Source organism: Cryptomeria japonica, chromosome 2, assembly GCF_030272615.1.
Source record: "Cryptomeria japonica chromosome 2, Sugi_1.0, whole genome shotgun sequence".
Classification (NCBI taxonomy): domain Eukaryota; kingdom Viridiplantae; phylum Streptophyta; class Pinopsida; order Cupressales; family Cupressaceae; genus Cryptomeria; species Cryptomeria japonica.
In genome coordinates this window covers 126,686,178-126,709,089 of record NC_081406.1, presented here as the reverse complement: position 1 = coordinate 126,709,089, position 22,912 = coordinate 126,686,178, and the positions used below count along the sequence as shown (strand labels likewise).

The window sequence follows — 22,912 nt, the reverse complement described above, 5'->3', positions numbered from 1 at the left end:
AAGCCTAATGTTATATCCAAGCCAAAGGAGGGAGGAAAAAAGGTGAAAATGAGCCTAGAAGGAAAATTTCGCTCCTGACCCTTCCAAAGGGTCTAGAGCAAAATTCAGGGTCTAGAGCGAAATTCATATTTCTTCTATTTTGCTCTTTAACTTGACCAAGTTTGGAACTTCTAAGGCATGGTTTAGAAGACTTGGATGCATATTTGCCTTGGAGAGGAGGTTTGAGGTGATGAAATGATGGAAATCAACTTGGAAGGAGAATTTCGCTTCTGACCCTTCCAAAGGGTCCAAAGCGAAATCCTCCATTTGACCTTCTTTTTTGCCTTAGGCCCTAGGTTAGCCTTGTCTGAAGCTAGTTTGATGGTGGATTGCCTTGATTATGATGAAAGGACCTTGAAATTGATCAAGTTTGAGAGAGAATTGGATAAATGAAGTGGAAAATCAACCAAGAATGAGGATTTCGCTCCTGACCCTTCCAAAGGGTCCAGAGCGAAAATCCCCATAACTCTCATTTCCTTCCTAGTTTTGGCCAAGTGTTAGTTTCTAAGGCATGTTGGAAGGTGGATTGATGTGTTCTTGCCTTGAGAAGTGGTTGAAAGCATTGAAAGATGAAGATTTTGCCTAAAGGATGAATTTCTCTCTTGACCCTTCCAAAGGGTCCAGAGCAAAATTCTTGATAAACCTCATTTGCTTCCTTTCTTAGTCTACTAACCTTGTTCCTTGGGCGAAGAGTGATGTATTTTTTCCTTGCAAAGAAGATTGGAATTGAAAAGATGAAATATCAAGCCTAGAGTGTGAATTTCGCTCCTGACCCTTCCGAAGGGTCTAGAGCGAAATTCCACAAAACCACTCTCTTCTCCTAGTTTTGTGCCAATTCAAGTGTGGGTTAGGGTGAGATAGGATTGGAATTGTCCTTAGGAATGACTTTGACTTGCTAGTGATCAATAAATGTGAAGGAATTGAGCAAAAACTAGAATTTCGCTCTTGACCCTTCCAAAGGGTCTAGAGCGAAATTCCTATAATCACCTATTTCCCTTGCAAATCAAGTCAAGCTTTTGGTATTTTATGGCCTAGATAGAGATGGAATAACATTTTCTTGGCCTTTGAGGTGAATTGAAATGGAAGAATGAAGGAATAAGCTCAAGGACAAGGATTTCGCTCCTGACCCTTCCAAAGGGTCCAGAGCGAAAATCCTAAAACCTATTCTTTCTTCCAAAATTTGTGGCAAGCCAAGCCTAGACTAAGGTGAGAGAAGTTGGGAGATGCCCCTAGGATTGCCCTTGGATGGATTTTGGCCACCAAAAATGAAGATTTTAGGCTAGGACAAGAATTTCGCTCTTGACCCTTCCAAAGGGTCCAGAGTGAAAACCTAGATAGGTCCTATCCCTGGCCATGTTTTTTAGCGAATTTCTCCTAGCAAGCCATTTTGAGGTCAAACAAATTGTTGCATACATGGGAGAAAGATCCAAATGGAGAGTCAAGGTAGAACAAAGTGAGAAGAGTGGAGCCAAGTAAGAGAAATCAACCTAAAATGCAAATTTCGCTCCTAACCCTTCCAAAGGGTCTAGAGCGAAATTCCTCAAAGCACCTATTTTCTCCTTGTGTGAAGACAAAACGTTGATTCCTATGGCATGCTTGAAGGAGGAGTGAGGTATTCTTGTCTGTTGAAGTAAATTGGAATGAAGAAAATGAAGGATCAAGTCAAAATCAAGAATTTCGCTCCTGACCCTTCCAAAGGGTCCATAGCGAAATTTTCAATTTCACCTAGTTTGCTCATGATGAAGGTCAAGAGATGGATTCCCAGGCCTTGGTGAAGAGAAGACTAGTGTATGCTCACCTTGGAAGACATTTTGGAGTGGAGAAGTGATAGAACTTGAGCCTAAACAAGAATTTCGCTCCTGACCCTTCCAAAGGGTCCAGAGCGAAATCCTTAGAGACTTCATCTTGCTCCAATTTTACCTCAAGCTTGGTATTGGTTGAGATTACAGGGATCCTTAGGCATGCATCTAAGCAAGCATGGTCATAAAATGAGAAGAATTTAGGCCAGGAATGCAAATTTCGCTCCTGACCCTTCCAAAGGGTCCAGAGCGAAATTCTTATAGGGCCTGTCCCTGGGGAGAATCTTGAGAAAACTTCATTTTAATGTCTTCTTGTTGATGATTTAAGCTAGGAAATGCTATGTTAGAATGAATTCATTATGTGTCCTTAATCACCTTTTGGTTGGTTTTGCAGATGGAAGAAGACCAGGCCAGGGCAAGGACGACTTCTTCTAGTCCATCATCATCAAGGATGTTCCACATGCAAAAGGGAAGGACTCAAGGTGCTCTGAAGCGTTGGAAGACTAGGGGTGTTCAAGGTGTTTAAGTTAGCCTCAAGACCTCATTCTACCACTAATGAACCACAAGATGACAAAGAAAGGCTTTGCTAGCACTTGAAGGCGAGATATGCTACCGGAGGAAGAAGACTTGACCATAAGGAAGCCTCATCAAGCACAGGGGAGTCAAGGAAGTACATCATTCATCACGTCAAAAAGAAAGGAGGATCAACCAAGTCACAAGCGTTAGACAAGGTGGCATCCCAGTCATCATTCCTTCAGTTGGATTGGTCCACCTCAGCATGACCAGATTCAATGTACCTAATTTATCGGAGGCGGCACAAACTTCAGTGTACCTACCCCTGCTTCCTATTGGTCCTCACTCCTGGAATGTAATTTTCTCATTGGCTAAGGAAGTTTGTTATAACAAACCCTAATTAGGGTTTCTATCCTGTAATCCTAGCCATTGATTCTAAGTCAATCAGAGCCGTCTATTTGTAAAGGGCTCCCTATATAAAGCCTTGGCTCCTCATTTGTAAAGGTTAATAGCTGGTTAATAGTTAATAGTCAGAGATTAGTTAATAGCTAAGAGTGAATAGTCAGAGAGTAGGAAATATTTAGAGTAGAGTAGAAAGAGAAGGCAAAGATTGTTGCCAAGATATTGTTGCAAAAGACTTGTAAATTTCATTGAAGAAATGGTGAATTTTATGTGTCGACTCAATAATTTGCATGGTCTCTATACTTCTCAAATTTGATTTCATGTTATTAGATGAATGGAAGAAATTTTTATGATCAACGATGAAATTTGTATATCCATACTACTAGTAGTTTGTTGATTGCAGACTTGCCTTGCGTAGTCAACTGGAATCATTCAGCTTAAGCTTAACTTCAATTATCGCTTCTTCATTGATATGCATCAACCTGACGGTGTCTATGCTTGTAGCGGTGATCTGAACATCATAAAGCTTTCCTTAGAAGATCGCACTAATCTTGTGGAGATGATCCTAGGATGTCAAAGCAAGACTTAGTTAGGATTTCATCAAAGATCATTCATTGCTCTTACGTTTTTAGTGTTAGAAATAGATCCCGTTCCAATCCTTATCCTTTTTCCTTTTTTTAAAATCAAGGGCCGGTGAAATTCCACGTTCCAGTAACATCCAAAGCAAATCAAACGTTCAGGTCGTCGAAAGTAAGTCCCCTTGTGATTCCAGCAAAATCACATCGTACCGCAAAGAGCTTATCCACACGTAGAGAACCTACATATTAGAACCTTGGAGTTGCTCCGACTGATCCTTTGGCGAGATCTTCAGCAGTCGGGAAACTTTGTTCAAGAGAGGATAAGGTACCTTTAGGTATTTTATTCTGTGTTTGGTTGTGTACAAAAGACACATCAACAATAACCTATTGTTCTTTTGTGTTAATGTTATATAGATTATTCATTGGCATTGTTAGTTCGGTGGGTTGTGGTTGGGAATTTTGTTCACGGGAAAAGGAAGATCGACTTTTAAAGCCATTGCAAACATTTGTAACCACAATTCTGGCATAATATACTTTTCTATAATCATTTCTATCATTCATGATGTGGATGTCGTTTCTCGTGTTCTTGTCACACTTTCTATTTCTTATAGTTTGAACTTCCTTTCATGAGAGGGCTGCATAAACTTTCAACTGTGTTTGATCCAATTTTACTATTCTCAGACCAACGATCTCGTCAAACTCAAAGTACTCTTCAATTTCCATGAGCCAATCAATTAGCTCTTTGTAATTCCAACTACCGGAGAAGCAGGTACCTTCCATTTTTGTTACTCTTCTAATTCTTGAAATAGCTCTTATGGGCCTATGATCTAATTCATCCAACACTGGTTCCTCTTGTAATGATTTAACTCCAACATTATCTATTGTCACTTCATCACTCACATTATACCTTGGTCCAAGTCCTCTTCTGTCTTCTTCAACCAAATCCAATCGCACTTGCATAACTTGTAGACAGTCCACAACTTCATCCAATCTTCTTCCAGCTGCTTTTTGGTGAGGCACGTTGAAAAATTTGTGAATCAAAACCTGCTGATTTAATCCTTCTTATCACAATCTATCGTGTACTGAGTACACATCCACAAACTGGATTCAGACCAACTCGCATATGATGCAAACAAAGATAGAGGATCAAGTTAATGAGAGTCCATCATTGCAGCTGTATCCTCAAAACCATTCAACTCAAACTATTCTTAATAATCATTGAGGAATAACACCAAACTCTGATCTTATTGCTGCCATAGAAATATAAAATATTAACTGGCACTTGTTGACTGATGATACATAGGGCAGTGCATAGAATATGCCACAAAACGTGGTTTTTATTGCCGCTAAACTGATGCTAGAGGCGGAATGAGCATTATGACAAATAAATGATTGTTTCTGAATAGTACATTATAAGCTGTACAATAGAGTGTCACAGCTACAGAACACAACCAACAACTACCAAATCACATGCCCATGACCCTCTGATCAGCTATATGTCTGCAGGCTGTTTACTTTCCTCCTTCCGTTTCTATTTTTTCTGCTCTATTTTTCCCACCTCAAATTGCTTCCAAAAGCCAACACAATGTTGTTCAATATGTTTCTTTGGTTTTCATGTAAACTGTTTGTATCCTGCTGACATTTTGTCTTCCTTCATCATTTCTGAAGTGTAACCACTGTGAAACTTTCCCTTTAAGGTTTTTAGCAATCAGACTGGGTTTTTCTTTGTTTTGTCTTTTATATTTCATCATTACCTTGTCCAAAACATACTTATGATGCTCTCTTTTTGAAGAGTTCAAGTTCTGCTCAGCCGGGCTGAAGGAAATGAATAAAAACTAGGTTTTTTGCCTTGGAATTTTCTTTTGTTGAAATCATCACTACACTACTGTCTTTGGTTTTCCACAGCTGCTTGCAATTGCTGTCAACATTCTTTCATAGCAGCTGTACAACTGTTGCTACACCTTTCTATAGCATTCCGAGAACTATTACAGGCATATTTCTTGAGCAACTAAAAGGCTTCTACAAAATGAAATCATTATTATGAAACAGCTCCTCTTGCAGTCAAATCTACACAGTCTGCCAACCCCTGTAGTTGAAACTCACCAATTTCTTTGGTGATGTGTTGATGTGTGTTTTAGACACTTCAAACAGAGAATAAGATTAAGATACCAAGAGTATCCTATCCTCTCTTGACCAAAATCTTCCCAAATGCTAAACTCTGTGATCAATTGGAAGACTCCAAGGTTTCTATTGTCGGGTCTCGACTTGTGGATAAGCACAATTGGTAGTTGTGATTGTTGTTAATCCAAGGGGCCTTACGTACTTCTTAAGGGATGAATGTCTAACTCTCAAGGAATGATGTTTGAATGATATGCAATGTTGCTCACTTACCTCTTACTACTACTAGATGTTTAACAAGAAAATACAAAAGATGAGGGTTGAGGAATGCTAAACTACGCCTAGGAATGCAAGGGTGAAGGATGACTTCTAGTGAAACTCTACTAGTATTTGCTTCGACATGCGAGAACAACTCCACAAAGGCTAATGCTATCTTCTAAGGAGATCAAATGAATTTTCAAATTATTACCAAACATATACACCATTAATTGAATTCATATCAACGATTGAATAACAATTGAACTTAAGCACATTCAAGGATGTAATATCCCCTGCTGTTGATAAACTGAATAAGGAAGGAATATTGTCAAACAATTAATGGACAACCTGCTGTTAAGTTCTCTGTCTGCATAACCTGCGTGCTATGTGATTTCTGGACTGCAGGATAACTTGGGTGTTATTCTGTTCATGGCTCAAGGAATTTTGTCAAACAATTCATTCACAAAGTCTCAGAAATTTTCCAGACTTGTTAGAAGTCATTGACCATACATACGCACCAATAAATGACTAGCAAATTGCTTCTTAATGATGGAATAATTCCCTATGATTATGCCACATGTTTATAATGTCATCATACCAAATTTGGATGCAAACCATGAACCTACAGCTGACTGTAATCATATCAAACAGTTGGCAGGAAACCTCAGACTACATACAATTAAGGTGCAAACTCATTCCTCCTTTATTACAATGTCCTCGTTAATGACAAAGCACTAAGTATTCATTACTCAGAAAATCTGAGGACATGTGGCAACCATGAACATAAGAAATTATCTGAAAATGTTTATAGAATGGTGCCAAAGGAACCTGATATATACACGCCTTGCCTTTTGACTGAAGTAGCAATCAACATCCAAGCTTGGGTACCCTCACATATGGTCAATCTAATCATTCCTCAAAATCGCCCCTGCTGCAGTCTTAAAGGTCCGAATAAATAATTTGCAATGCCAAACTCTTCTCCACTGCACCAAAAAGAATCGCTCTTCCTTCCCAAGTAGATTGACAATGCCAAATACCAAACCTGATGCCAAGATGGGAGTCAGAGTGAAATCGTGGAATATGGCTGACTGTTATGGTTTGTTCTCAGAACTGATATATCAACTAAAACCTTCTTTTTGCACCTTCAAAATACCTCTAGCTGAATCGCCTTATGCTTCCAAGGCTATCGCTGACCTCCATTGATTATTATGTGGCTTCAACCAAGGAATATCAGCAGAATCATGGGTCAATGATCATGAAGTCGATCTGTCACAGATCTGCAATTATGATCAGCTACCTCCTAATTTCCACCCTCATTCAAACTTCACACAAATCACCTTTCTCTTCCAATAAGGATCGATGCATTTAGGAGACCAAACTGAAATGCTGAAGACACCATGGATCCATCTACCATGATAATGCAACAAACACAATAATCTCAAGTGAAAGGACTGATTTGTCCTTCCCAACCACCATGAAGTTGTAGTAACTCAATAAGCCCAATATGGAAGACTGACTCATCTCCCACTCTCAGCTGCAACCCCTCGGAAGGTCTTTCACTTCCTCAGTTATGCTATCTATGGGAGTTTTCGTTCTCAAAGACAATATTCTGCAGATACCTCTCGGTTCCACAAAACCCAATCAAAAACCATATCAATAATCCAAGCTGCCTTGAAGCTTCATCTTGATCTCCTTAAATACTTTTTCACCCCAACATCCAGAAGCTTCTAGAAGTGACTTTATGAAATAATATTTAAATTGTTACCTTATTAAATTAATTAAATATAAAGTCATCTTTTAATTTTAATTTATTTGATAACTTTATAAATAAATAACTTAATATTATCAATTAAAATAATTAATCAAGCTATCCATAAAATATATCAATAATTGGACAACTTAATTAATTAAATTAATTAATTTATTCTTCTTAAAAAATGGGGACATTACAAAGGATTCCAGTTGACCATGCAAGGTGAATTTACAATCAACAAACTGCTAGTGGTATGGATTAGGAGTTTCACCATGCATCATACACAACATTCTATCATTCAACTTAGATACTTAAACAAAAATTAAAATTTGAATTGAGGATATGGATAACCATGCAAAATGCTCCAAAGACTGAATAGAAACGCCACACTTCAATGTCTATATTAATTGAGCAACAAAATAGCAACAATTCTTCAAGTCTCTCTTCTTAGTTACAATTGAAAAATGGTAGCTTATATAGAGCTCCAAAAGAATGAAGGGCCAAGATTGTTCCAAAATCAAAGGCCAAGATTAAACCACTTAAGCCCTAATTAGGTTTTCCAACCAATTTTACTAAATAGTAAGCAACAAAAGTAGGGCATTATCTTTATCATCAACAACGAGGAGCAAGAACCAATGAGAAATTTGGATGACAACAAATTTTCCAGCAGATTTTCTTCTAGAACCTTGTTTCCTTTATCCCTTTCTCTGATTCCATCTGCGATGAATCTAGATATGATTAACTCGAGTTCCTTTGTGGTGACACTTGGCAAAGCATCTAGCTACAGATCTACCACACGTGTGGAGACATGTCTATCCATCGATGTGCCTCCCCATTTAATATATATGATTCACAAGTAGATCGATGGAGAATGTGCCGAAATCAATTAGTGCAAATCTTAGAAGATCGATCTTATTCTAAACACAATGATAGTTGTGATATAATCAGCAGCACTTGAAGCATTATTAAAACTTAGGAAATCAATATACTCTGTGAACATACCATCTCCCTTCATACTTGCTGCAACTTACAAAATTCATAGGTTAGTGAGATCATCAATTGTGAGATAATAAAATTAAAAGATACCTCTGTTTTATCTACTAAGAAATCTAATCTACATTAACATGGTATCAGAGAACATGGAAGAAGCTCTTAGGGTTGTAGACACAACTACCACCCGACACACCCCTAAAGAGGAACATGCAACCCCTGGAAAAGCTGACCCCCCCTCTAACCCTCCCCCCGAGGGTATGCAAGGTTTCATGGAAACTATGGAGTGGCTTATTAATGGTTACAAGAAAGCTGTGGACGAAAACAAAAAACTCTGCAACAGAATCTTGATCCTGGAAACCATCAATACTGGGGAAGGGAAGACCATGGCCAACTACATAGAGGACCTGAAAAGCACCATTGCTAAAGCCGAAAACATAAGAGATGCCTTCAACCCCAAGTTTGAAAAAATAGAGAAGGATTTGCTGGAAAGGAAAAATCTTGCTGACACTAACGACCAAACTCTCTCAGATACTGTTAGCAAAGTTGGCAAAATTGAGGAGTGTCTGAAGAGCATTGCTGAATAGAGCCTAAGTATCCTGAAGATTTCAGCTAACAACACCAACACTCTCATCAACAAACTGGATTAAGAAAAGGAAATCCTTGACATTGACCCGTAAACTGAAGGAATAGGGGAAGTTCAAGGTCCCAGAACCCGTACCAAAGGTAAAAAGAAGGAAAAGAAACCTAACAAGGATCTGGAAGACCTTACAGTTGTCGGGGCCACTTACGACGAGCTGGTGATAAAGGCGGAGGACCTGTTGAAGAAAATTACTGTGTAGCACCTTCTTTGTTTCTTTGTTGTTGTTTGTTTTGCTGTCCTTTTGGGTTGCTGGCTTTTTTGCTAGTCATTTTGTATGCGGTTCTTAAGCACTGGACTTTTTGGTGTCTTATTTTAATCACCTATGTTAAAGGTTTCGGGTCCTGAAAACCTGCTTTTTTAATTAATCTGAACATGGTATCAGAGAAAGGTCAAGGAAGATCCAATTAGATTTGAGATAGTAGATTAATCTAGACTATCATTTTTGCTCAATAGGAAAGATCACATTCCTTTCTTGATAATGGCAAGCGGAGTCAGATTCGAAGCTCGTCTTGAAGGAGCAGCAAACTTTGTATCATGGAAGTTTAGGATCATGCTTACCTTGAAGGAGAATGAACTAGATTCATTTATAAAGGGAAACATACCTGAACCAGATGATGATGTTGAGAAAATTCAATGGAACAAGAACAATGGAAAAGCCATGAAAGTGATCGTGGATGCAGTTAGAGACCATATAGTTCCAGTTATTTCAAAGTATGACTCAACATACCACATGTTTAAATCACTTGAAGACATGTATGAAATAAACAATACCAGTAGAGCTCTCACGTTGAAAAGTCCATCATGTAAAGATGAATAAGGGAGAAACTGTCACATCATATTTTATGAGGATCACTGAATTGAGGGACCAACTTTCCACAATTGGTCATCTATTTGACAACAAGGAGTTAACGTTGATGGCTTTAAATGGACTCCCAACATCATGGGAATCATTTAGTCAAGGAATAAGTGCACGTTCAAAGCTTCCCAAGTTCGATCGGTTGAAGACGGATTACATTCAAGAAGAATTCAGATTGATTACCAGGGGGATTGACCAAAATGCAATCAATGAAGACATTCATGTGTTGAATTCTCACTCAGGCTCTTCCAAGAAGAGGAGGGACATGTCTCAAGTGCAGTGTTTCAGATGTGACAAGCTAAGTCACAGGATACGGTGATTTTCATGGATGAGGTTCGAATTTAATCGAATTTCAAACTTCTATAAAAAAAATCGAATTGAATCGAATTTCCTCTATAAAGCACTGCTATCCGCCTCTAAACACAACTCAGCTGGTCGTGGGTATTCTTTCTATATGCTTTGTATCTATTGGGTCATGGGTGTCTGCAACTGCTGGGTCGCCCTCGGATTTTCTCCAACAAGGGTCGCTATTCTGATAATTTATTAGAAGTATACATATATTTAAAAATAAACAAAATTATATAAGGCGAATTTTATCCCTTTTTTTTTCAAATTTTTCCCTTGTCGAATTTCATCCGAATTTCATGGCGTTCGAATTCGAATTCGAATTCGAACCTTGTGACTTAGGTGACAAGTATGGACATTATTCCATGAAGTGTCCGGATAGGTCAAAACAACAAGCATCCATTGTTGAAGTTGAAAAGGCTAGCATGGAGAATGAACCTGAGAAGTTTGTCTTCTATTCAGCCTTATCAAGCCAAGTATCAACCAACCTCAACACTTGGTTAATTGATAGTGGACCCTCGCGTCATATCACCGGATTTAGAGAACACCATAGACACTATGGTGGAGAAGTCTGATGAGGAAGTAACCATTGGGGACGATTCTAACTACCCAGTCAAAGGGATTGGAACCTGTACCATAAATTTAAAATCAGGCATGTCTCTTCAGCTTATAGGAGTATTATTTGTGCCAGGAACAAAGAGAAATCTAGTCTCCATTTCTGCACTTGAAGACAAAGGGTATAGGATAACCTTTATAGAAGGCAAAGTTCTAGCATGGCCAAAGAACTCCACAATCAAGAAGGCTCATACTATAGGAGTTAGACATGGATGCCTTTACAAACTATGCACTACTCCCACTCAAGCCCTAATTCACGAGACTTCAAATTCAAACGAGATTTGGCACAAAAGATTAGGGCATCTCCATTTTTGTGCTCTACCCTCCATAGAGAAAATGGTGATTGGTTTGCCTAAGCTAAATCAAAATCATGAAGGAACTTGCAAGGATTGTGCTCTAGGAAAGAATACAAAAGGAACTTTCCACAACAGTGATTGCAAATCCAAAAATATATTAGAACTAATTCATTATGATTTATGTGGACCCATGTCTGTAACCTCTATAGGAGGATTCTTGTGTACTATGTAATATTTGTAGATGACTTCTCTAGGAAAACTTGGATATATTTTCTTAAATGTAAAGAGTCTGAACAAATCCTTATAAGGTTCAAGGAATTCAAAGCTCTTGTAGAAAACATGTCAGGGTAGAAAATCAAAACATTAAGGACAAACAATGGGGGGGAATATACTTCAGACATTTTTAAGGAGTTTTGTGTAAATACTGGGATTAGAAGGGAGATTACTATACCTTATAATCCCCAAGTGAATGGGGTAGTAGAAAGAAAGAATAGGACCATAGTAGGAGTTGGTAGAGCTATGATGTATGATCAAAACATAGAAACTTCATTTTGGGTTGAAGCCTCTAGAACAACTGTCTACATCCAAAATAGATGCCCTTATTCACTTCTAGATAACAAAACACTTGAAGAAGCATTCACTGACATCAAACTTGATATAAGTCATCTAAGAATCTTTGGTTGTCTGGTCTACTTACATATACCTAAAGAAAAGAGGTCTAAGTTAGAACCCTCAGGCAGAAAAGGGATGTTTGTAGGCTATAGTGAAACATCTAAAGCCTATAGGATATACATACCTGGCCAAAGATTAATTGAACTTAGCAGAGATGTCATCTTTGAGGAAGACATTGCTTTCAAGAAATCCAAAAGCTCTCTTGAGATAGAAGATCAAGATCCTCCTGACAATATGGAAGAGGATCATGCTCTTGAGATTCAGAGGGAGATTCCTGAAGAAATTGATAGTGAAGATCAAATTGCTCCTTTAAATGAACCTAGTAATGCAAACCGAAAGAGACCACTTTGGGCTAGGAAGATGATTCAGGAAGCCAAGAATTATACTGCACCAAAGGGAACCTTGAGGGAAATAAAGAGACCTCATAGATTCTCTAGTTATGTTGCCTTGATGAGTGAGATCATAAATTCAGAACCATCCTGTGTTAAAGAAGCTCTCAATCATCAAGTGTCCATTGTAAAAAATGATGTCTAGGACATCGTACCAAGGCCTAAAGAAAAATCTGTTGTATCATCAAAATGGCTCTTCAAGATCAAACATGTTGCAGATGGTAGCATTGAAAAACACAAAACCTGGTTTGTTGCTAGAGGTTTCTCTCAGAAAGAAGGAATCGATTATGAAGAGACTTTTGCCTCTGTTGCCCGATACACTTCAGTTAGAGTAGTAATTGCCATTGCAACATCAAAGGGATGGAAGATCCATCAAATGGATGTAAAGACTGCATTCCTAAATGGCACTATTGAGGAGGAAGTCTATCTAGAGCAACCTGAAGGATTTGTTATACATAAGCCTGAATCACATGTCTATAGATTGAAGAAGGCTTTGTATGGACTCAAACAGGCCCCTAGAGCCTGGTATGAAAGAATTGATCACTACATCTTGGGATTAGGGTTTTCCAAGAATGATGCAGATCCAAACTTCTACTTTAAGGTAATTGATGGTGATATGTTAATTCTTATCTTATATGTTGATGACTTGTTAATCATAGGAGAAGATCACCTAATTACCCAATGTAAAGAAGACATTAGCTTCAGAATTTGATATGAAGGATTTGGGTATCCTACATTACATCCTTGGATTAGAAGTTTGGCAGCAGACATATGGCATCACTCTGAATCAGGGAAAGTATACTATTGACATTTTGAAGAGGTTTGGAATGATGGAGTGCAGACCCATGTCTACACCTATGGAAACAAGCTTGCACAAATTGAAGGAAGCAACAGTAGACTCAGAATTTGCAGATCCCACTCTCTACAGACAAATAATTGGATCCTTGATATATTTGGTCAACACTAGACCTGATATTTGTTATACAGTAAATGCACTTAGCTAGTTTATGTGTGAACCAAAGGAGATACATCTTGTTGCAGCAAAACACATTCTGAGATACCTTCGAGGTTCAATTGGATATGGTCTTAAATACAAACATGTAGACCTAGATCTACATGGATACACTGACTCAGATTGGGCTGGAAGTGTGGTTGACAGAAAAAGCACATCAGGATGTTGCTTCAGTTTAGGATCAGCAATGATCTCATGGATCGGTAGAAAGCAATCCTCAGTTGCACAGAGTTCTACAGAAGCTGAGTACATTGTAGCCTCCATGGGAGCAAGAGAAGCAGTGTGGCTTAGAAAATTACTTGTAGGACTGTTTGGACATCCCTTGAATCCTACCGTCATCCATTGTGACAACCAAAGTTGCATTAAGCTTTCAGCGAATCCATTGTTTCATGATAGATCAAAACACGTTGAGATTCCTTATCACTATGTTAGAAACATGGTAGAAAGGAATGTGATTCCATTGGAATATATTAGTACAAGTGATCAGACAACAAACAACATCACCAAGCCACTCTCCAAGATAAAGGTTGAACACTTTCGGGATAAACTTGGTATGGTTGAACATGTAAATTAAATTTGAGATTGAGTCTCTAATTATTTTTATTTGTACTAATATTTAAAGATGTTTAATGTGTAAACTCTTTTATCGTCATGTGTGTGACTCCATGACTTCATGGCCCCCCTGTGAACATTGTTGAAAGGTAACAACTTTTCAAAAATGAACACTTGTATCAAATTGATATTGTAAGGTGACGACTTTACAATGATCAATTTCACTATCATGATGGATATCATGTGACTTGATATCTGTGGACATATCATGATAGTTAATATCTGTTAGACATTATGGTAGATATCGTGAGATGTGATATCATTAAATAAACCATAATAACTCTACAAGAGATCTTCATGGTAGATATTATGAGTCTTAATATCCGTGGATATGCCATGGTCTGATATTCATTATGGTAGGCATCATGAGACGTGATGTCAAGTGCACATATCATAAATATGATTATTTGTGAGATATGATGAATATCATGTGACTTGATATTCTTGGTTATACCATATCTTCCTTCACAATTATGGATCTATTGTGTTATACTTTTGGATAAGATTTTATCCTCCCTAGCTAAGAGGGAGTGTTAAAGATGATAGCTTCGGTCAAATAAATTTGATCATGAATAAAACTTACATCATTAGAATACTTCATATATGTATACCAATATACATAGTAATAATCGTTGAGTTTATTATTACTATGTATATTGGTATACATACATATTCTTTTCATGAATAAACCAAATCTGATTAAATGATCTAATGGATGATCATATATCGATTGTCATCTCCCCAGTATAAAATTGGCGATCATGTATGATTTACTTCCTATTGATAAAATGTATCGGCTATCCTCTTCACCATAAATCGATAATGTGTATTGATTTATCTAAATTGATTATGTATATCGATTAACTGATTTTCAGTTTAACATACCGATTGTAAATCGGTTGTGTTAACCGAATAGTTAACCACCGATTATGAATCGAAATTGCCATTGCAAACGGATTGTAAATGGTTTGCTAATGCCACCGATTATAAATCGGTATTAGTTTATAATAACAAACGGTTTGCTAATGCCACCGATTATGAATTGGTATTGCTAATTTTAAATGGACAGACATATCGGTGGAGAGACATGCCTCCACACGTGTGGAGACATGTCTATCCATCGATGTGCCTCCCCATTTAATATATATGATTCACAAGCAGATCGATGGATAATGTACCAAAATCAATCAGTGCAAATCATAGAAGATCGATCTTAGTCTAAACACAGCGATAGTTGTGATATAATCAGCAGCACTTGTAGCATTATTAAAACTTAGGAAATCAATATACTCTGTGAACATACCATCTCCCTTCATACTTGCTGCAACCTGCAAAATTCATAGGTTAGTGAGATCATCAATTGTGAGATAATAAAATTAAAAGATACCTCTGTGTTATCTACTAAGAAATCTAATCTACATTAACAAGTCTTCCCACTGAATTTCCATGCTTTGAAGCCTCCCTCTAAACACTACCACTTCATTATATATTTTCACCACCTCTTGCAGAAATTCTTCCGCTTGCTTTGAGATGTTTTCCATCCATCTCTTTAATCCTTGGTTTGAATTCCTCATTTCTTCAAGATTCTCAAATAACTCCTGGGAGATGGAAGGAGGTGGAACAAATGTTTCGTTTTCTTGTCTGATTGGTTTCACTAGCCTTTGTATGTACTCCTTCAATCTTGCATTTTTTGCTTCTACCTTGTCTTTCTTTTCTTCTGCCTTGTGGAGCCTTCGGCGGATGGATGTGAGATTATCCCCCAACTCTTGAAATTCTTGCTCTTCAGTAGTGAGTCCAAGGTCAACCATCTATACTTCATACTCCATGGCGGTGATCTTATCTCTGGGTTTGTCAACAGTAGGGACTGCTACTTGTAGTATGCATGATTCTGAATTATCTCTAGATATTTGGTTGAACTTCTTTGCCTTCTTTTGTTCCTTAGCTTGATTGATCCTTGCAAAGAAATCATCTATGTTTCCAATAGGTTGGACTTCTACAATTGCTTTCTTTTTCATCATCTCTTTTAGCCAATCTGGAACCGTAGACAATTCCATCCCTTCTTCCAATCTGCTATCTCTATTGACTTCCTTTGAGGTTGAAATAGCAGCTTCATCTTGATTCCCATTTGTGTTTTTATTATGATCTTCTAGATCTTCCATCACGATTATCCTTTCTTCTTCCATACAATTCTGAGTTGGTGATGTTTTGTCTTGGACACAAGCAGGTTGTTCTATCCTTTGCTCATTTCCCAAGCCGCCTTCTTCAACTAAAGTTCGGTTGATTTCTAACTCTCCCACTGAGGAAGTACTTGTGATTGAAGAGGTAGAGTTTGTCTTTGATTTCTTCCGTCGAGATTCAACACTGGCAACTTCCTTTATGATACTTGTATTCTTCCTTTTCTTGGAGACTAGGACTTCTCCTTCATTGTTTACTTCTTCATTGCTTCATCTTCTTCGAAGGAAGAATCTTCATCCATCTTGCCATACGTGAGGGATATCCCTTGGCTCCTCAAGTTATTAATTTGCTGATCAACCCACCATCTTGAGTTGTCCAACACATCCTTCATTAATGTGTTGATATCAGTGAGTTCAGTTTGAGACCCACTAGGTGTTAAGATATCTTTATCCTTATCTTGCTCATATTGTGGTTTTACTTGTTCTCCTTCATCTTCAACTTGATTTGGAACTGGGAAGATATTACATTTCTTGATGAAGTCGATTGACATCCTGGACCACATCTTCTTTCTAACCTCGAACTCATCTTCAAGATTTGCCCAATAGTCTTCCATATCGATTCTATGTTTAAACCTTTTTCCTCCAATGGTAGGCATTCTATTGTAAGGATCAAAGTGTGATCTTTGTTTGTAAACACCAAGTTGATAAAACTCTAACTCTAGGTTCCTGTCTCAGCGGCTTGGGCTGAATGACATGTCTCCATCAGCTTACCAATTGAGATAGGGTATGAAATTCCTTGCCTTCCTCCTTTTGGATGAAATCAAACTCTATTAGCTGCCTTACTACTTCAAGTAGTACTATTGTGTCAGTGGGATATCGTGGAAAACAATATGGATGGTATGAGCATCCTCGAATTCTGATGTATGAGAAAGTGGGGAATTGGATGAACCATGAACCAAACTTTCCTACCAATGCCATTGCTCCTTTAGATAGTCTTATGTGGAGTCCTCCTTGCAACAACCGAGTGAGATACATTGTGAATACATCATTGACTCTCCTAACGTGTTGCTTCTCATGTAACCGCAACTGAGGATAGCAATCATAAACCTTGAGTTGTCCCTTCTTGATGCCTACCTCTCTCTTGCATATCAATCCTTTATACCTTATGTATCTAGCCAATGCATACACTACATAGGAGCTCATGTAAAATGTTTTTGTTCTTTCCAATTCCCTCAGCTGGATGTCTAAGTTGTCACTAATCAACTTAGACCAATTTATCATCTTCAAACCTAGAGAGACTTCTTCCACATAACAGAACATCCATATCTCAATTTTGCTCCTTGGGGACGCCCCATGATCCTATTCAGCAAGAACACCATATCACCATAGTCTTATTTGAAATCAGAATATACAAACTTCTTTGGTATCTTGGATTATGGTTTCTTGGGTCCATTCATCTAGTCTGAAGTGATGAGGTTCATACATCTTCCGGATGCCTTTTCAAAGAAAGCTTCTGATTCTTTCTTAGTCAATTCGACCATCGCATCATGGTGCGGGATACCAAATGTTTCTCTGATTGCTTCCTCTGTGAGGTGTGCTAAGACCACTCCATTGGATGCTAGTATAGACCTCTCTTCAGGATCATAGTGTTTTGCGCATTCCAGCTTCAATTCATTGCATTGGACTGTGGGTGGGAAGTCAGCAGCTTGACGAATTCCATTCTTGATCGTGTTGGTTGCCATGGAGGAAGGCATTTGCTCACATGTGCCAAACATCCTCCTCTTGAACTTGGTCAAGTCGAACTGCTCCAGGGTGGTGTTTCCAATTTTGCTCCATCTTGAAGTAATCTGAGATTCCGGATAAAAACCTTTGAGCAATGTCTTCATTTGATCCTTCTCCCGACATGTTCCCACAAAAATTTCAAAGTTAGAATGGTTTAAAATTGAATTCCACTAATGTTGCTAAGTTCTGATATTCTTTTGAATAATAAGTATGCTTTTAACTGTATAAAATCAGAACTTAGAATAATCTAGATTAGAGTCATGATAATGTGTGACTGGTATTTCAAGATTTGAATGTCATAACCTTAAGATCTGATTATTACTCAGAAAATCTGAGTCATACCTTTCCCTCTTTAATGATTATCAAATTCTGAATAAGGGATGAATGGATCTTAATTAGCACTCAGAGATCAGACTTAAACTCTTTTCGGCTTTGGTCTTTAACCAGCCCCTTTGGTTCTTCTTTCTAATGATCTGATGTTCAAAATCTCTCTTTCAACTGTCACTTCTTCAATGCAGATTCGTAGCATTTGGCCTTTTAATTTTCAGCTCTTGAGATAAATTCACCGAGTCCTCTTTTGATGTAGATTCAAGGCAACTTGATTGGATTGAGGTTGGCGGGTCCTTCTTAGGAAAAGTCGATGATTCTTCTTGGAGCAATCTTCACCTATCAAACTTGAAGAAAATCTGGTTAACCTCTGCTCTTGGTGGTTGTGAATGCGAATTTGATTGTAGAAATGAATGAATGAACACACATCTTCTCACCTTTATATACTTTAACTCCCAATAGTCACACCTCTTGAAGTTTTTATCAAGCCGACTTTTCTAAGAGAGAAAATGTTGTCACTTAATAAATCGTATTCTTTTATTTTTCTTAGAGAGCCGACCTAGCAAGTGAATTGAGCAATTTTTTTTTAAGTTGAAATTTAAACCGTCTTATAGGATTTTATTCAACTCCCAGCTGTTTAGTTTTGAACTACCTTCAAATTTTCTTAATCATTGTCCAACTCGCTTCCTTAGAGGCTCGATTTTGACTTGATAATTTCCAACCTTCATCCTTGCAACTTAAAAGTCTCTTGTCTACACCTTTGTTTAGCGAATTTACCCTTCTTTCCTTTCCAGTGAACTTCATATCATGTAACTTACATCTCTCAAACTTCTTGGTGTTCATATTCGTTTTATTTTACCTTCTTAAATCGATTTGAGCTTTTGTGAAATTTGCATTCTTGATCTCTTAAGGGTAAATGTTTGACTTTTATCATCTTTAGTTATCCTTCCCACGAACTGAGATTGGTTTGCATCTTTCCTCTACTTGGTAATTCGCCAACTTACATCTTTAGAAGTTTGACTTTGATACTTAAGTATTTTCAACCTTCATCTTTGCGACTTAAGAGTTTCATCAAGAGTTTCATCTTTGTAAGAAGTTAGTTTTAGTCTTGCTTTGTTTAATGAATTCACCTCCCTTATCTTCTAACAAACTTCATCTCATCCAACTTACATCTTCCCAACTTCTTGGGTTTAAATTTGCCCTACTTAACCCTTCAAGTGTAGACGTTGATCTTCATCTTCCTTCTCATTGTTGAAAGTTAAGTTTATAAGTTTTGGCTTCTCATCATAGTGCTAGTGAATTCGGACCAACTTAAGTTGATCCGCAGGATACTCTTTTTTACCCCAAGTCGAAGTGTTTGAGCTGAGCGACTTAGTGTAATCAGCCTTCTCATTTTGCAAAAGTCATGCTTTAATCACTTAAGAAGATAAAACCCTCAATCATCGACCTTGCTTATGATCTTAAGTTGATTCATACCTTATCATCCTTTTAGGAAATTTCACCTTCTTTTAAACTCAAGTTGATTTGCCTTTCTTTCTTATCATTAAAGGTTGAAATTGTTTAATTAAACTTTCCAACATAAGTTGGTGCGCAAGAGGTTCAATACTTATTGAGGTTGAAATGCTCTTAATATGCTCTCCATCGATCTTTCTTGCCTACTTAGATTGATTAACAGCCTCCTTCTCATCATTGAAGGTTGGCATTCATTTAAGTAATTTTACCTTCTTACCAACCTAGGTTGATCTGCAAGCACTTATACTTAGAAATTTCTGGCTTCCTATCAACCTAAGTTGATGCGCAGGGCTTCATAGAATTTTTTTTACTCATCATCAACTTGAATCAATCCGCATGCTATCTTCTAGAATTCCTTATCAACCTAAGTCGATGTGTAGGTGACTCATTTGATGAATGGCAAGTACTTAGAGCGCAGTTCACTATTTTGGACTTTTGGGAGTTTGTTTGAATCATGCAAATTTCTTCAATCAAGACCATTTTGAGACGGAATTGCTACTGGATCAAAACCCTACACAACTAAAGCAACTAAGCAAAGCGCTCAAAAAGGGGGGTCACCATTTGCAATGGGGTGATGTGTGAACAGGTCACAACATGATGCAAGATTGTTGTTTCACCCAAGGATGCTCCTGCATCATATATTGTTCAAATTTTGTACCCATGTTTTGACCTTATGCCAAGCTCAGTAGTAAAATTTAACTTGTTAATTGGATAATGCTTCAATTTTTCTGTAGCTGCCACTGTTAAGGTGCTCTTTCTCTTTGTAACATAATATTTTCTTTTGAAGACCGCAACTGTATTTGATTTTCTCAGATTTTATGATCATATTCTCTTATTTGCTATTAAGATTCAAGAATCTTTAGTGTAATGTGATTTGCTTTTGTTATGTTGTTCTTCTTTGGTTTTTGCCTTCCTCAATAGCAAATCTTGTCTTTTGTTTCCTGCGAATTGTTCGAGTATAGGCTGGATTGAAGTGTTAAGCAGTAAATTTGCCAATTAAATAAATTTTGAGGGATGACTAATTTGGAAAACTAACAAATCCTTCATTTTGTGATCAGCACACGTGCAGTTATTACTTCACCAATGTTATGCCATGCACTTTTTGATATGTACTTGGGACCTGATTCAATTTTTAAAAAATATCGAAACATGTCTTTTACACTCGTGGAGATGTCAGATCTCTAGTAACAAGGTAGAAAGTAAATCAGGTCAGTAGTGAATGATTGAATTTCAGTCAATTTATTTTTATTTGTTTAACTTTTCTTTAAGCAAAAAATATTTTGCATTTTCATTGCAGTCGTTTACTTTATTAAATTGGGTTTTAACTATTCTGAGAATCATTCCAGTGAATCCTTGGTACCACAGTAGTATTCAAACAAGAGGAAGTCATTGTCGAAGGCTTGGTCCATTTCTCTAAAAAGTCGAAAGAAAGTATTGTCCCTTGCTGAAAATAACAAGGCAGAAGTTACGGCAGATGAGGAACTTGTTTTTCAAAGAAGCATTAGATTCAGGTTAAAATTTTATAGGTTCCAAGTGGCAATGGATTTTCATTTATGAGGATTGTTATATGCCTTCGATACGTGCCATTCAATGAGAAAATAAAGAAGCATTAGATTCAGGTTAAAATTTTATAGGTTCCAAGTGGCAATGTTTTTTCATTTATGAGGATTGTTATATGCCTTCGATACGTGCCATTCAATAATAAAATAATCTTCAACAAATCCCTTTTGAAGATTGAATGAATGAATGAAAGATTTTAATGACGTCCACAAGACTAAACAGTCTATGGGACCAAGGAATCCAACATTAATTTCTCTTGAAACTTTGTTCCATGTCGGATCTCCTGCTATTAATCTTAACTAGTAGGCTGGTTGTTTGATTAATCCAATCTTCTTCAAAAAGTATTGCATGTTGTCAATCTTCAAACTATCTTTGTACTGATTGCGAATATCCTCATAAGCCGTGCATTCCATGATGAATTGCCATTCCGTTTCCACTGCTCCCTTATTGCAGAAAATGCAAACTCTTTCTTCCCAAGTTTCTTTGGGCATCTTCCACCTACTGGTTTCACATCTAAGATGATGTGATCTCGTCCTCAATTGTGCAACCAACATCCTCGCTTTCCCTTTAATAGTTGCCCCTAGATATGTTTTTTCACCATGATCTTTTGTTGGGATTTACTCTTTGATATAGTATGTTTTTTTCATCCCAATCTGATTTGCCCACATGGCAGTCCTAAATTTATCAATCACAACTTTTTATTCCATCATTAGTGTTAGGACATTCTTGCAAATTGATGCCCCACTTGTTCAACCATTTGTTGTTCTGTTTCATCCATGTTTTTTTTTTACGACTTAGCACCCCTTCCATAACCATTTTTGGCCAGCGATGGTTATCCATGTTTTCAACCTTCTTTAAATAGCTTATTAGCCGAATTATTGCTGATGCCTCCAATGGGAAAGTTCCTGCTTAAGCCAAAAGGATTTCATATGGAACTGTGGATTTAACTTTGAGATTGTTGATTATAAGATGTTTTTGGATTCTTTCTAGTTGTCTCCAACCGCAGTTTGACATGCTGCTTCCCCACACTTCACAACCATAAAGGACAACCGATGTAACTAGCAAACCAAATTTTTTTTTCTTGTTTTTCTAATCCCAAAGCTCAGTTTTTCTGCACCTATTTTGCAGTAAGTATGAGGCTTTCCAACCTCCTTGTATCATTTTTGTTCTACAAGTCTCCCAATTGAGCTTATAGTGGAAGTCAATCCAAGATACTTGTATTCTGTTACAATTTCTAGTGGGTTGTCCTCAAAGATAAAGGTAATTTGCTTATCTTTTCTACACAATGAGAAAATCATGATTTTGGTCTTGGAGATGCTCACTTGCATCCCAACCTCCTGACAAAAGTGTTCTAAGGCCTTTAGATGTTCTCTTAAACCATGAGCTGTTTTTGAGATTAGTATAAGATCATCTGCATTTAAGAGTAGTTTCACCACATAACCTGCCAAAAGAATACCATCTCCATTTGTTTTGTTTAACCATGCTTCCAACTTATCAATGTATAGACCAAAGAGTGTAGGAGATAGAGGGCAACCTTGCTTAACTCCAATGTCACTACCAAAGCATTCTGACATACCTTCACTTGTTCTGATTTTTGCACTAACCTTCTCATAAAGTCTATGAACAACCGCTCTATATACATCTGGGACACCTAATTCTTCCATTCT

General features: G+C 37.5%; 1 protein-coding gene across 2 annotated transcripts in view; it reads left to right on the top strand.

Moving 5' to 3' along the window:
- LOC131043329 (uncharacterized) overlaps window positions 1–21,573 on the top strand; it is a 176,771-nt gene extending 155,198 nt beyond the window's left edge. The window contains exons 7-8 of one of the 2 annotated variants that reach the window (XM_057976528.2): window positions 20,744–20,893; window positions 21,021–21,573. In XM_057976528.2, coding sequence (XP_057832511.2) covers window positions 20,744–20,870 — 127 coding nt within the window. In that variant the 3' untranslated portion in view covers window positions 20,871–20,893; window positions 21,021–21,573. The remainder of the gene's footprint in view (window positions 1–20,743; window positions 20,894–21,020) is intronic. The other variant, XM_057976527.2, reaches the window with a different exon arrangement.
- Window positions 21,574–22,912: the final 1,339 nt, after the last annotated feature.